A 15,444-nucleotide genomic window follows, 5' to 3' on the forward strand; every position below is an offset into this window, starting at 1 on the left:
TGGCTTCTTACTACCTGCTGAATGAAGTCTAAAATTCTCTATTTACCAAAGACTTCTACAATGTAACCTCCAAGGCTAAACGAGTGTGGGTCCTCCAAATGAAGCTTCCCCTGGCAAAGCCCCCAACCAGTACCCACACGCCACACACATTCACTCACTGTTCTCTCCCTGATACAACAACCAGGATTTAGCCATCACTCTATGGAGCGGCTTTCACTGTTCACTGTGGTCTTTGTCGCTACTTTCTGTTATCCAACAGGTAGGTAGGTTTCGCAACCTAACTCTATGCCATATCTGACCTCCTGGGTCTACGTGTCCAAGCTGCTATTCCTGAACTCTTCGGATTCAACCCCCAATTCAGTCTATTTCACTTTTGAAGTATGGCTGCACATGACAACAGCTTACACCCTAAGGAGACTGTGTTTTATCTCAGTATTCCTGAACATGTTATCTCCCAACTATTCAGTCAATTCAACTGATGATTCAAAGAAATATCTATTGAATAAGGAGAGACAGTGAGAGTTATAGGGAAGGAGAAGCAGAGACAGGAAGAGAAAAAAACTCAGACCCAGAAAGAGAGAGGGAAAAAAGCAGAGACAAAAAGTACTCTAAGGGAAATACTTTTATAAAGATAAGAAGGAGTTGTAAGTCCCAAGAACTGCTTCAAGTGAAGACTACATCACAAAGGGCCTTCGCCTGCACTGGGTCACTGTGCCACTCAGTGTACCAAACACACAGAGCTCTCTGAGGACTCACCACCATATAAAGACATTCTGAATGTTCCCTTCCTTGGGCCACAGGCCTAGCCCTTTGGCAGCTTCCACAAAATCATGCACACGTTATCTTGTCTGAAACTTGATGCAAAAGCTCAGATATTCTTTGAGAACTAAAGGCAGATATGTACATATATACCTGATAAAACAATCATCAAAACTATAAGAGAAACCTTCTGTGCCAAAAATCTACTCTGATCCACCATATATTTCCCTATTCTAAAAAAAAAAAAAAAAAAAATCAGACTACAAGGAATATATAAGCCTGTTCTTATGTGAAAAAAATAAATAGATCATTTACTGTGAACAAAGTATCAATGTTATTCAGATAAAGACAGGATGATACATTTAGCTCCAAGGGATTCTTTTTTTTTTTTTTTTTTTTTCCTCCAAGAGATTCTTATTAGGGCTTGACTGGAACACCTGCTTGTCACAAGACTAACCTCTTTATTAGGTTCCTAGAATCAAGGTAATTCCATCATCTGAAACCATTTTTGTTGGGCACTTACTTTCCCCAAAGCTGAGGCCCCCTGCATAGTCTGGAAGGTTTACATGACAAAGAGGGTTACTGAATGTTACATTAGACCTCACAGTCTTCAGGTTGTCTTTAAAAATGTGCAAGGACGCAGGAAGAGGTTTGTCCGTTTTTCTAGATCTGCAACAGTCATTTCCTGAATCTAGGCCTAGTGTCTCCTCTAATATGAAAAATTAATTACAATCTACAAATTCTTGCTCTCTTACCCTTGCCTCCTCTGCAGCAGGGATTAAGATTTAACATCAATCTCTGTCTTAAAAGTGTAAATGCAGAGAAATAAAGTAGCAACATCTGCAAGGGTCTGGGGTCAGGACTAACCTGTTATCCTTGCACACAGTTACTTTGTCTCCCCCAGGTATCAGCTTCTTCTGTTCAACCACTCCATAGCTTTCTCGACAAATCTATATGTAAGGAGAAAAAAAGAGATGTTTCAATTCTGTTTACCACCTATCCTTTTAGACTCCAAATGACTGAGAGAAGCTTTAGGAACAAATGTAGCTTAATCACTACTTCTTACATAGGAAATTCTTGGGAAAAGAGAACCTGATTCAGAAAACATTACCACCTTAACAAGATATCCTGTGTTTTAAGATATGCAGTTGCCAATAAATGCAAGCAAAGAGAAAATGATATGAACTCTAGAAATCTATGTATCAAGAGTAAAGAAGACTAATATTTCATAATGTTAAGTTCACAGATGAATCATTCATTCATTTATTCAACAAATTTGCTTAACTCCTTTAACAATCAAGACACTATAACTAAAATAAAATTTTTACAGAGAAGACCCTGAATTTATTCTTTGATTTGGAAAACAACTGTATGTTCATTACAACTTGTGAGCATGATGAAAGGGAATGCCACAATCAGAAGGAAACTGTGGAAATCCTTACCGTGAAATTGAGACAGAAAGTCTCCTCAATATCTTCCCCGGGGTAATCTAAAAGTTCTTGAAGACTCCTAATAGAGAAAGAATAGAGAAAGGAAAAGAGAGGCAAGTTAGACATGGTAATAATGTTTCTACTTTAGTTATATATCCAGAATCTGTGTAAGGAAAAACTAAAAGAAGATTCTAGGATAAACATAAATCCAGACTGACAGAAAAGTGTTTATACCTTAAAAAGAAATATGACAAGGGCACCTGGGTGGCTCAGTTGGGGCAGTATCCAACTCTTGGTTTGGGCTCAGGTCATGATCTCAGGGTCATGAGATCAAGCCCACACCAGGCTCCACACTTATCATGGAATCTGCTTTTCCCTCTCCTTCTGCTCCTCCCCCTGCTCTCTCCACCCCTGCTCTAAAAGAAATACATAAAATATTTTAAAAGGGGGGGGAAAAGTATGGCAGTAGACCTGTAAGACATTTGTTAATTATACTCTTCCCACTGCCAAGACTTACTAGATTTATGAAGAAGTTCAGATAGATTTATATCTGACACATTGGTGTTCTTTTAACTGTGGTATTGCTTGGAAGTCAAAATATAAGGACTCGGTACTCCAGTGGCCCTAGAGAATGTCTTTACCCACATGCATCAGAATAATCCTCCCATCATAAGAAAGCCAAAAAGTCACCTCTATCCACTTAGGAATCTTAACTGGCTGACTTGTTAATGCAAGGGGCTCTGTGGGGTAAAGATACTCTATTACCTGACATAATAAAGAACACAAACAGGCCCTCTGAAAACAAGAATATGTTTATACCAACAATGATCATATCCTAGCTTTCAAGAGAATACCTTCTTGTAAGAAGACCTCATTCACACTTTCTTCTTCAGTGAGCTCCGGGTCCAGTTTCATCAAAAGTTTCCAAGGAAGAAAATTCTTAGCATGGAATTTAAATCCACCACCAGTTAAACCAGCCAGAATCATTACTTCAAAAATATCCTCAGCCAGGCTGGCAAAGGGGAATCACACACACTTCAACCACTCTCTGACTTTCTTCAGTCACCCCGAAAATTAACACTGCCAGAGTCTCGTCTGCTGTTTTCCAATATTCCTTCTAAATGTTCTCTTCCCTCTGTGTCCCCACCCCTCCCATCCTTCCTGGTTTTTCAGTACTGGTGTCCTACACAGGTGGTGTGGCTCTCCCTTCCAGAGGGAACATCAGAAATGGCCCTTTCTCTATCTCCATCTTAATATTGGTACTCATTCTCCATAAAAGGGGCTATTGCTTCTTGTTGAAGCCAAAAGGATTATACTGTTTACAGAAATCCAAGGGTATGGTGTTTTTTATATATCTGATGCCACCTAAAATCAAGGCAAAAAAACTCAGAATCAAAGGGGTTTTTCAGAGCCAGAAAGAGAATAACATAAAAATATGGCTCCGCTACTCTGGAGAACAGTCTGGCAGTTCCTCATAAAACTAAACCCAGAGCTACCATATGGCCCCAGCCATCCCACTCCTAGGTAGCCACCCAAGAGGAAGACTTACATCCACACAAAAATCTGTGCAAGAATGTCCATAGTGGCATTATCCATGCCAGCCGAAAAGGGGAACAACTAATGAACGGATGAACACAGGGTCATCAATATCCACTAATGGATTATTATTTGGCAACAAAGAGAAATTCATTACTGACACATGTTACAACACAGATGAACCCTGAAAACATGCTGCCTCAAAGAAGCGAGACACAAAAGACCACGTGTTGTATGATTCCATTTATATGAAATATTCAGACTAGGCAAGTCTACACAGAAAGGAGATCAGTTGTTGTCTAGGGCTTGCGGATGAGGGGACTGGGAATGACAACTAAGGAGTACCAGGTTTCATTTTCGTACAATAAAAATCTTCTAAAATTGTGGTGATAGCTACACAACTCTGAACATCCTAGAAGTCGCTGAATTATAGACTTCAAGTAGGTGGATTGTATGGTATGTGAATTATATCTCAATTAAAATTTTTTAAAATACTCCCTTTTTTGTACTTGCTCCCTCTGTATTTCCAGACCCTGAGAGTCTCCACTCTTTGTTTTTGTTCAGGACAAGGAAGAGTGAGATTTTTTTGTACCCCTGGGCACCCACAGCCTCCCTTTTCCTTTGCCTCCTCTGCTATAGGCAATGCCTCAAGGGAGTAGCAGCCCATCTACATTGTAAGAGTCTAGCCATATGGTCTGATAATGTGGTATTTTCAACCCTGAATCCCTGTGGCACAGGCACAGCCAGAGCAGTTCCCCATCTTTCAGCTTCATACCTTCCTTCAGTGGGTGAGAGCTCCTTTAGATCTTCCAAGCCAGGCTTTACATTCAATAACTTCTTGTAGAGAGCCAACGGAAAGTGGAGATCAACCACAGTGGAGTTGTAGATGGCTAGTCCACATGTTATGCCAATCAAGTGGAACCAGTTGTGCTCTACAAAACACTTTTCAGTATGTATGCAAACGTGTTAAAAATTTTAAAAAAGGAATGCACGGCTTGCAGCCCTCAAAACACTGCCATTTACCTCAGAATATCTTCGTATAAAATAAAGACCTCATTAATTCTTAATTATCTTCTGAGGCAGGGAAACACCCTGCAATACCACCAAAACCCATAACCTAGAGGAAGTCCAGCAGTTACAGCTCATCTAGCGACACAGAGAAGAGCATATAATCTTCTAGAGCAAGGCTATCCAACAGGACTTTCTACACTGATGTGAACAGTCTATGCTATGCCGTGCCATCATCCCCCAGCCCACTAGCTACAACGACTGAGCACCTGACATGTGGCTAGCACAATTTTGGAAAGAAATCTTCAATATTATTTAATTTTAACTAAGTAAAATTTAAATTTAAATACCTACATGCGGCTAATGGCTGCTTTTTTAGAACAGTACAGCTCTAGGAAGAAAACTCCACTGGAAAAAAAGAACTAAATTATAGTCTACTTAAAATTAGATGCCATTTGAAGCTTAACTCTCCTACTGAATTTTCAAAAATAACATGTGTGCCTGTATTTGTGTAAGTGTTCACACACATACCACATTATTAAAGTAAGATGTACCTATCACTTTCCACATGTCATAAAACTCACTTCTGTATCACAGTGTTCATATTTTTACCCTTCAAAGAATAACAAAACCTGGATCTTACCTACCAGAAAGAGAAATGGGGGGTGGGGGAGTGACAAAATACATGGGATCTTGTCAACGAGTGAAAAATAAAGATGAGCTACATTATTCAGACTGTTGGAATTATCTTTGTTATACTCCCCTTTGTAAAGTCAGAAGTCAGGGGACTGGTCTGACCACAAAAAGAAAGTCTAACACAATCCTTCCGTTTAACTGCAATATCACTAACTTACCGTATCTGAAAACCACAAAAGATTTGAATCCTGATAGTAGGTAAACATTCCGTAGATAGGATTCAAAAGTTCTTTTAACAGTAAAAGAAAGAACTCCTTTGTGACACCACCAGCATCCACTGCTTCTTCACCATCAAAGATTACCTTAAAATAATGAAAGTAAAATTAATACTTCAGGGAAACCTTTGATGTTTAATCTTTTTTTTTTTTTTTTGCAAACTCTCCAAAGTCAGAACAAAGGAAGAAATATATAACAGAGAATACGCTGATGCAATGAAAACTACAAGGTGTACTTGCTGATTATTAACAAAGCACTTACAGACCCACAAAATTTCTACTAGTACTCCCAGGAATACAAAGGAGGTCAGAAGTTTACCATATGTCCAGGGAAAGTTTACCATCTATTTCGGGGAGTAAGGCAAACAAAATAATCAATTGGAGAATATGCTTTTTTCTTTTTTTTTTCTTGAAGATTTTATTTATTTGAGAGAAAGAGAGGGCACGAGGAGGGGTGGGTGGGGGAAGAGGGAGAAGCAGACTCCCCACTGGGCAGGGAGTCCCATGTGGGGCTCAATCCCAGGACCCTGGGATCATGACCTGAGCCAAAGGCAGATGCTTAACTACTGAGCCACGCAGGCACTCCTATATTTTATTTTCCAAGAGTCAAATACATTGAGAGGTAAATGTTCTGGTGCATAGAGAAAAGCAATGATTAAACTGAGTAAAGGAACACTTTCTGGAAGAAATCTCTCTCTGTGGGGCTCTTGAAGGAACTGATGCATATGAAGGAAGGAGAGCATCCTAAGGAGGCAGACTTGGGTTCTGTAAGGGGCTATAACCAGACCTATAGAGGGCATCCTGGCCCCATAAGGATCATCACAGTGACATCTGCAGCAAACCAACAAATGAGATTTATTGCAAGTCTGTTACATGCCAGTATTTAAACTCTATTATCCTAATCAGAACAGCCTCATGCGTAGAGACTACTATTATCAGCCTCATTTTACAGGTAAGGGCTCAGACACAGCAAAAAAATAGCATTAGAAAAAGTGTATCCTTGTGTCTGAGTTCCACACTTCTGAGAGCGTGGACAGGAGCAAAGGTGAGGACAAACACTAGGACTTCGATTGTGCAGATGTCACCAGGAGACTTAGAAGAGTCTCATCAGAATTACTGATTGAAAACAGGGGACAGAGGGAGGCCCCTCTCTTTGCAGTATCAAAAATCTAGCCCAGAAATTCCAGGGAGAACTCCCAGGCAGATGCAGGATACTGATGCCACTCAGGGGCTGTTCTAGAAAGGGTGACAATAGTGTGGAGATCGTCAGTTTCCTACTTAAACTATCATCAGTTTCCTACTTAAACTACCTTTTGGAAACTAGAGTTTACAACAGGAATGGCGACAGAGATCTGGAAATCATCGGAAGGGAAAGATAAAGGGCTTAAAAAAAAAACCACTTCAGATAATTCATTAAATATTAATCGAACACCTATTTGGTATCAAGCATTATGCTAAGCGCCCTGGGAATACAGTAAGTAGTAACACGAACACGCACAGTCTATGAGGAGAGAAAAAGTTTTAATTCAGTAATTTCAGGGTACTAAGAGTAACTATCATGATCAGTCAACAGCTTCCCAGACAATTTCACTACCTTTCCATTCTACTTTTTCCCTTCTTTCTCTTTTCTTTCTCCCCCATCCGGGCCTTGGTGGGGAATTCTAAGGTATGTATATTAATTTCCAAGGGCCCTGAAATATGTAGCACCAAGAGTGGTCACTGAGCAAACATAAACAGATGGAGAGCCGAAGATGGAGTCTATCTTGTTAGCACTCCTGGCCTGTCTATTCCATTTACCATCTCTTTCTCTTCAATATTTGACAACCAAAACCTTCCTAACTAGAGAGTGTCACCTAGTCTTGCTCTTGCTTGCTTGTTTCTGGAGAGCTGGAGCTGGTACACCCAAGAGGGCGGACAAAGAAAGCCCTATAATCCCTCAAGTAATTCACTGGCTTTCTTATCTGATGTTATGTTGAGATGTTCTGCTCGACGATTTGACAGAAGGAGGTGATCAAATTCTTGTAAAAGGATGAAAGAAATCATGAATGGCTATACTCCACAATTTTAATCGTAAGACCTCTGCTGTTTCTTCAACACTGTTCAATGAAAACCCTGGAAGATAGAGGAATAAAATGAAGGGCTCACTTTGAGAGGCTTTTTCAGGTCAATATCAGAATGAATGCTCAGCTCTCTTAAGGCATCTCCAACGAGATTGTTCCTGCGAACATGAAGGACGAGGAAGGGGCTTCTGGCCAGCAGAGGCTCCAAGGTGAGAAGCATGAAGACATTCTGCAGGTTAGCTCCATTGACTGCCACCTGGAAGAGCACACCCAAGAACACAATTATACAGACAGCAAGAGATGGACAGACGGAGAGAGAGAGGGGTGAACGAAGGGATATACCCACCAACAATAAGAATAGGTAGATTTGGATTATTCACAAATGTCTTAGTAAGGTTATCAAAACCAATTATATTTTATAATAGAAGTGTATATTTAAAATAAATTAAATCTCTGTAACTTCAGTTTTTATTCAATAAAGAATTACTAAGCTCCATTTAATTATTGCCCTAGCTCTACACCAGGGCAGCAAACTATGGACTGCAGACCAAACCGAGCCTGTTCCCTGTCTTTGTATAGCTCTTGAAATAACAATGTTTTTTTCATTTTTAAATGATTGGGGGGAAAAAACTTCACATGTAAAAATTATATAAAATTCAAATGTCAGTGTACAGAAAATTGTATTAGAAAAACATCATGCGGGACGCCTGGGTGGCTCAGTTGGTTGGACGACTGCCTTCGGCTCAGGTCATGATCCTGGAGTCCCGGGATCGAGTCCCGCATCGGGCTCCCAGCTCCGTGGGGAGTCTGCTTCTCTCTCTGACCTTCTCCTCATTCATGCTCTCTCTCACTGTCTCTCTCTCAAGTAAATAAATAAAGTCTTTAAAAAAAAAAAAAAGAAAAAAGAAAAACATCATGCTCATTCATCTACTTACTGTCAATCACTGCTTTCCATGTTACAACATGAAATAGCTAAATAGTCGAGATAGACTACATGGCCCAGGAAGACTAAAATACTTATTATATGGCCCTTTACGAAAATGCTTGCCAACCCCAGATCCAGGTAAACATGCATTCATGCAGAGGTGTTACATTCAACATAAAATTGCTGAAAAAATTTATAGTAGTTCTAAAAAGTTATAAGGAAAGTTACAAGCTAAACAGACTCTTTCCTGTTAGTAAAAGTTACAATGGAATGCTTAGGATGAACAGAACACAGTAAGAAGAGGAAATCATTTTTAAAATGTGATACCTGCATCTGTAGTTCAGCATCAGTTTGTAACATTTTGGTCTTGGCTTGGGCATCAAAGATGAAAGGGTAGGAACAAAGTGTGACAGTATCCTAGAATAAAATATATTATTGGCAAATATTACAGTGTTTCACAGAGAATACTGCTGGAAAAATATAGAATTCAATGAAAAATGGATGATTTACCTGTATTATAGATGGTCTAGCCTTCTGTATAAAGAAAAATAAAAAGTCTCTTACTTGGATTGCAAAACCTGAAATTTCTAACCCCTGCAAATATAAAATATAAATAACAAAACATATAACCAATCTCTGCCCAGGCAGAGAGCGAACGTTCTTTAGATGGCTGACTGGATTTTTGATGGGACAGACCAGATATTTTGATGGGTACAGACTAAGAAAAAAATATGAAAATAATTCTAAAAAAATTTCAAGGACCTTTAAAGACCATTTCATTGACTCCATAATTTACAGCATTAACGGAATGTTCTTTTATAAGAAATCAAATTCCAAAACAGGAACTTTACAACCTTGACTTCAGATATTAATTTTATTGGGTAAAATGGATGATGCAGACTGCATTGTATTTGGTGTCATATTTCATCTTACACACACACACACACACACACAAACACACACTGTACGACTAGGAGAAAACAAGTATTTGGAAACCTGTCCCTGACTAAGCACTTAGACTAGTGGTTGGCCTGTAGAAGATAGTCCATCAATATGTGAATAAATCTAAATAAAATTCTAAGGACGGGAATAACAATAAATAATAAAAATCACAAATGAAACATATCAACAAGGTTTGTTACCATTTACCAAAAAAAAAAAGTTTTTTTTTTTTTCTGGAAGTTGTTAGGTTATGTGACAAACATTATTGATTGATTTAATCGAAACAAAAATGTCAACAATATACACTCTGTTGATCAGCAGTATTTCTCAGACAGAAAACTGCAGACTTACTCTCAGAGATCTGAGAGTGCTCTATGAATTTTTAAAAATTCTGTGAGTTTTTAAAAATAATATCCTAAAAAAAAATCATGAAAATGCATTCTGAACAACCTCATTAAGATGATTTCCATTTATTTTAATGATTGCTCTGGCGTCACATTATATATGCTTAATTGTCCAAGGGTAAAGAAAAAGAAGAAAAGCAGCCTTCCTCTGTAAGTGATGCATTTGCGCCCAAGAAAAGGCCAGGAACAGTCTTGGCCCACTGCATGAAAGAATGTTTAATAGCTTCTGAAAAGAGAATAGAGCTGAGTCATCCCAGGGCCGGCAGGCTGCGGGAATTCAGGCACCAAGGCCTGACAGACAGCTGGCAGTTCCTCCCCACAATGCAGTGGGTTTCAATAAGATGTTTTTGCTGTCACATTTCATCATGAGGCTAATCTGCATTTTACTGATTATAGTGTTTTGTCTGCATTTAATTTATAGATTTGGTTGGCTCTATAATTGTTAAAGGCTACTAAATAAGAAGGGTTTAACTACCTCCTTTTGTGTTTCTGTATATTTCGATGAAATCATTTAATAGCAATTTTCACTAAAATCCATCCATTTTCATTAAAATTATCCTATATATAGGAACCTATATAAAGGTTCCTTTAGAGATCTTGGAACATTTCTCTAGACTAAGAAACCCTAACTGTGAGTGGATTCCAGTCCAGTGAGACAAGATAAGGAATCATGCATATATAATCCAGACTAATTTAGCTCATCCTCATACCTACATTTCTAATTATTTGGAATTTAAAAATTTAAATCACTAAAAAAAAAAAGGAAAAAAAGGCCACATACCATAAAACAGCCCTTCACAAAGTGACCTTCTAGTCTAGGTACCTGAAAAAGGTAGAAGCATCCTAGGGAAGTGGGTTTAAAAGCGGTAGCAAATTTGCAACAACGTGGATGGAACTAGAGGGTATTATGCTTAGTGAAATAAGTCAAGCGGAGAAAGACAACTATCATATGATCTCCCTGATATGAGGAAGGGGAGATGCAACGTGGGAGGTTTGGGGGGTAAGAGAAGAATAAATGAAACAAGATGGGATTGGGAGGGAGACAAACCTTAAGAGACTCTTAATCTCACAAAGCAAACTGAAGGTTGCCGGGGGAGGGGGATAGTGAGAGGGTGGTGGGATTATGGACATTGGGGAGGGTATGTGCTATGGTGAGTGCTGTGAAGTGTGTAAACCTGGCAATTCACAGACCTGTACCCCTGGGACTAATAATACATTACATGTTTATAAAAAATTTTAATAATTTTTTAAAAAGCGGTGGCAATATTCAGAACTATGGTTATTTGCTTATTCTCAAGGGACAAAAAAGATCTTTAACGTGTGTTGGTCTATAAAGCAAGATAAAGTTTTGAAATCTTCAAATGTAAAAGTGACTGGGAGAGAAGTGACCAGAGTGACCACAAGAACGGCTGCGGGCATTACAGCACTGCAGCAGACCGAGTCTTCTTAAATACGGGTGTTTTTGCTGGCCAGTACAGTTATTTCAGACCATAGCTGGCAGCTGTCTGAAGGTCCCAGCTCACTCCAGGCCTGCTGCTGTTCTCAGACCATGCTGCTGCCCTCTTGCTGCAAGTCTCAGCACGAGCCCACCCAGGCCTCCTCCAACATCTACCTCCTTAGTCCTAGTCCCTCCCACAGCCCCTCACCTGACCTCTTTACCCCTGCAAGAACCCAGTTTGGGAAGTAGGCAGATGTCTCTTCTGCAGGAGGGAAGGAATTAAATGGAGGGCAAGGTCACCACCCTCTCCTGGAGCGGTATTGGGGTTTGGTCTGTTGCTTCCCAAGAAATCCAGAACTGCCTTGGTTAGGAGCAAGAGCCAAGGCCAGAGAGCTGATGGTCCGTGAGACCCTCCCCCAAACAGGGGAGAACCACAGTGCCAGCTCTAAAGAAGGCAAAGGAAGGCTATTCGGTCAAAAGAAGGAACAGAACGGTATGGTCTACTTCTTTGAAAAATTTTTAAAGATTTACCCGTTTATTCTAGAGAGAGAGAGCACAAGCGCCAGAGTGGGGGAGGGGAAGAGGGAGAGAGAATCTCAAGCAGACTCCCTGCTTAGCACAGAGCCAGCCACCCAAGAGCATGACATAAGCCGAAATCAAGAGCCAGCCACCTTACCGACTGAGCCACCCAGGCATCCCTATGAAGGTCTGTTTATCCATAAAAGGTCTATAATTTTTTATAAGTCTATGTGTTTTTGAATCTGAAATACAATCATTTAATTTCACTGATTTTTATTCTGTAAATGCTATTTTAGAAATGCTGTTAGTCCTGGCATTTCTGTATTACAGGAAATGAATGTTCAAACAGCAGTGTTAGGATTTTGCTCTACAGCTGCTCTCCCTAACGTAGGTAGGAGCGTGAGCGTGAACTGGTAAGATACGTGACCCTCTTGGGGAGGAAGCTGCCTGTCCTGGGCCATCCACCGCCCCAGAATGAGTGTGACAAACATAAAAGTAGCAAAGTACTGGTAACGGATCATACTTCAAGTGCTCCTGCTTGAGATGGGATTAGACTGTGACCTTATTTCATTTTCAAAAGTATATTAAACAGAAGCATGGAATAAGTACATGGTGCAGAAGTGGGAAATTGGGAATACCCTTTTCTCCTTTTTTAAATTAGAAATCCACATTTCCTAAGTGTGGCTGTGGCTGGCTGGGGACAGGAGGTACTGTACAAACACCTGCAGCACAAGGAGAAGACACAGCTCACTCAGGGCCTTAGGGCCTGCCACCGGGCATTCCTGTCCCTGCTACAGACAAGTCTGGCTTCCCTGCATTACAGCTTGATGCTGAATGAACAAGTGGCCTTGTCTCGCCCATGCACAACACGGTACCTAGAGCTGGACTGCTGCCCCATGTGACATATCCAGCAAGATGTCAAGTCAGTTCTTGTGTTTACTTGGGAAGCATTTACTTTGTCGCTCACTTTCTCCCTCGCGCTGCCCTCTAGGGCAGCCCGCGAAGCCACTTGTTCTATGTGCTCTTTGGTTTTCAAGTGTAGAAGATGGCAGTTTATGAACTGAAAGAACCAAACCACTACCACCTCTTCTTTAAAATGAGTGAAAATCAGGGCCCCTGGGCAGCTCCGTTGGTTAAGTCTTAGGGTCCTGAAATGGAGCCGCATATTAGGCTCCACACTCAGCACAGAGTCCACTTGTCCCTCTCCCTCTGCTCCTTTCTCTGCTCTCTCTCTCTCTCTCTGGAATAAATTAAAATATATCTTTAAAATGGGCAAAAATCAGCCACTCTAGAATGTTCCCTTTGTGCTCCATTGCCCTTTCCACACAAGAGCAACACAGCTTTGTAACACCTTTTTTCACTGCTGCCTCTTCACTGACTACCCCACAGAGGCCACCACCACATGCTACACATTTGCATCCCTAGTGACCAGCAGTTCACGACACACCACAGGTGCCCCAGAGCTGCTTACTGAGAACTAGTCAGTGAGGGTTTATTATATGCCACACACTGAGCACTCTGCCAAGTAAAACCTTTCCATGCTTTCTCCAGATAATTCTCACTAGACCATCATAATTCTCATTTACAAACAAGGATACCAGGACTGTAGGAATTAAGCAACTTGCCTAAGGAGACAGAGCTGGTATGCCACCTTTGAGATCTGAACCCAGTTCTTTTTGACTAGAGCATGTGCTCTGAACTATACACTGGACTGCCTCAGCTACTACCACGCTAAAACATTTGACACACAACGCCACACAACGTGGTGTACACACACACACATGCATGCACACACACATACACACACACAGGAATATTATCCAGCCATAAAAAAGGAAATCCTGCCATTTACAAAAACATTCGTGAACCTGAAGGGCATCATGCCAAGTAAAATGAGCCAGACAGCGAAAGACAGATACTAGATGGCATCACCTCTACGTGGAATCTAAAAGAAAGCCAGAGTTGCTCACTTAAGTACTGTCATTCACAGACTGCTATCATGATCATCTACATTTCTAACACTAGCAACTTCTTTTTCAGTGGCAAAGAGAACTAGGGTTCATTAGAAGTATTTTAGTCAAGATCCAGTCGCAGAAAGGGTAGATTCAAAGTCAGAAGAACTGGCTTTTATGAAGCTAGCTGAATTGCTTAAACAGTTGGAAGAATTGTTTAACTTCTGTGGGCCTCCAATTCCTTACCTAGAAACAAAAGAGCCTAAATAGGGGCACCTGGGTGGCTCAGTGGGTTAAAGCCTCTGCCTTCGTCTAAGGTCATGATCCTGGGGTCCTGGAATCGAGCCCCAAATCGGGCTCTCTGCTCATTGGGAAGCCTGCTTCCTCCTCTCTCTCTGCCTGCCTCTCTGCCTACTTGTGATCTCTCTCTGTCAAATAAATAAATAAAATATTTTAAAAAAAACAAAAAACCATGTAACTGGGTGATGGACACTGGGGAGGGGTGTGTTGTACTGAGCACTGGGTAGTAAGACTGATCAGGCACAGCCTTGTACCCCCGACACAAATACCAAAGTATATGTTATTGGTATGCTAATTAATTGAATTTAAATTTTAAAAACACATTATTGTCTCTAGCACTGATCATCTCTTATTTGACAAACCAAATAATCTTCTACGTTAAATAAACCTCTTCATACACCTTGCTATTAGAGACCATTACTGACCTCCAAAAACACTACAGGGAAAATACTGTCTCAACATTGGTGATGGATCTGTTCAACCGGCAAGGACTCACATCAAATATATCTGTTGCACATGACTTCACTAAGTACAGTGACCACATCTTCATTCTATTTCCTGACATAACTCCAATTTACACACATGCCACAGAGGGGAGGTCGGTCCTCAACGCCCTGGCAGAGATCCCAGGCCAGTGTGCAATCAAACTGGGCACTCCTTGCCAAGTCATGGTGGCAGGCAGGAATCCGCAGTCCTGTGGGCGGTACCTCTAACATACGGTGACAGCTAGGTCAGGGATAGGTGACATCGTCACACCCATAATCCCAAATCAGAGGAGGCCTGCAGGGTTCAGGTGCCAACATGAGATGACTGAAGTAAGCTACCTATTAGAAGATGGTAATTAGCAAATGATCTTTTCCTTAATGTCAAAATTGAGGGGCAGTGGGGATTGTGGCACGTAGAAACCTCATCTAAAGAGCCACTGTTGAACTCCAACCCATGGCACCATCTGGGAGGATGGGCTATGCTGCCAGATATTCCAAGTTTCAAGAAAAGCTACAAATTCATTTTAAGCATCTTGCCTTTTCTGTAGTAAAAGACACCTAACATAAAGTTTGCCATCTTTACCATTTTTAGGTGTACAATTCAGTAGTGCTGACTATGTTCACATTATTACACAGCAGATCTCCAGAACTTTTTCCTCTTCCAAAACTGAAGTTCTATAGCTACTAAACAACTCTCCATTTCCCTTCCCTCAGGCCCCAGCCACCACCATCCTACTTGCTGCTCCTACCAGTGTCAATACTTTAGATACCTTGA

General features: G+C 40.7%; 1 protein-coding gene across 1 annotated transcript in view; it reads right to left on the minus strand.

The window, feature by feature from the left end:
• Nucleotides 1-15,444, minus strand: part of HERC3 (HECT and RLD domain containing E3 ubiquitin protein ligase 3) — a 124,383-nt gene that overhangs the window by 28,469 nt on the left and 80,470 nt on the right. The window contains exons 17-23 of the mRNA XM_059173049.1: nucleotides 9,140-9,163; nucleotides 8,957-9,046; nucleotides 7,790-7,960; nucleotides 5,588-5,731; nucleotides 4,501-4,667; nucleotides 2,202-2,268; nucleotides 1,627-1,709 (exon numbers count right to left, since the gene is read on the minus strand). Coding sequence (XP_059029032.1) covers nucleotides 1,627-1,709; nucleotides 2,202-2,268; nucleotides 4,501-4,667; nucleotides 5,588-5,731; nucleotides 7,790-7,960; nucleotides 8,957-9,046; nucleotides 9,140-9,163 — 746 coding nt within the window. The remainder of the gene's footprint in view (nucleotides 1-1,626; nucleotides 1,710-2,201; nucleotides 2,269-4,500; nucleotides 4,668-5,587; nucleotides 5,732-7,789; nucleotides 7,961-8,956; nucleotides 9,047-9,139; nucleotides 9,164-15,444) is intronic.

Source organism: Mustela lutreola, chromosome 1 (assembly GCF_030435805.1).
Source record: "Mustela lutreola isolate mMusLut2 chromosome 1, mMusLut2.pri, whole genome shotgun sequence".
Lineage (NCBI taxonomy): Eukaryota > Metazoa > Chordata > Mammalia > Carnivora > Mustelidae > Mustela > Mustela lutreola.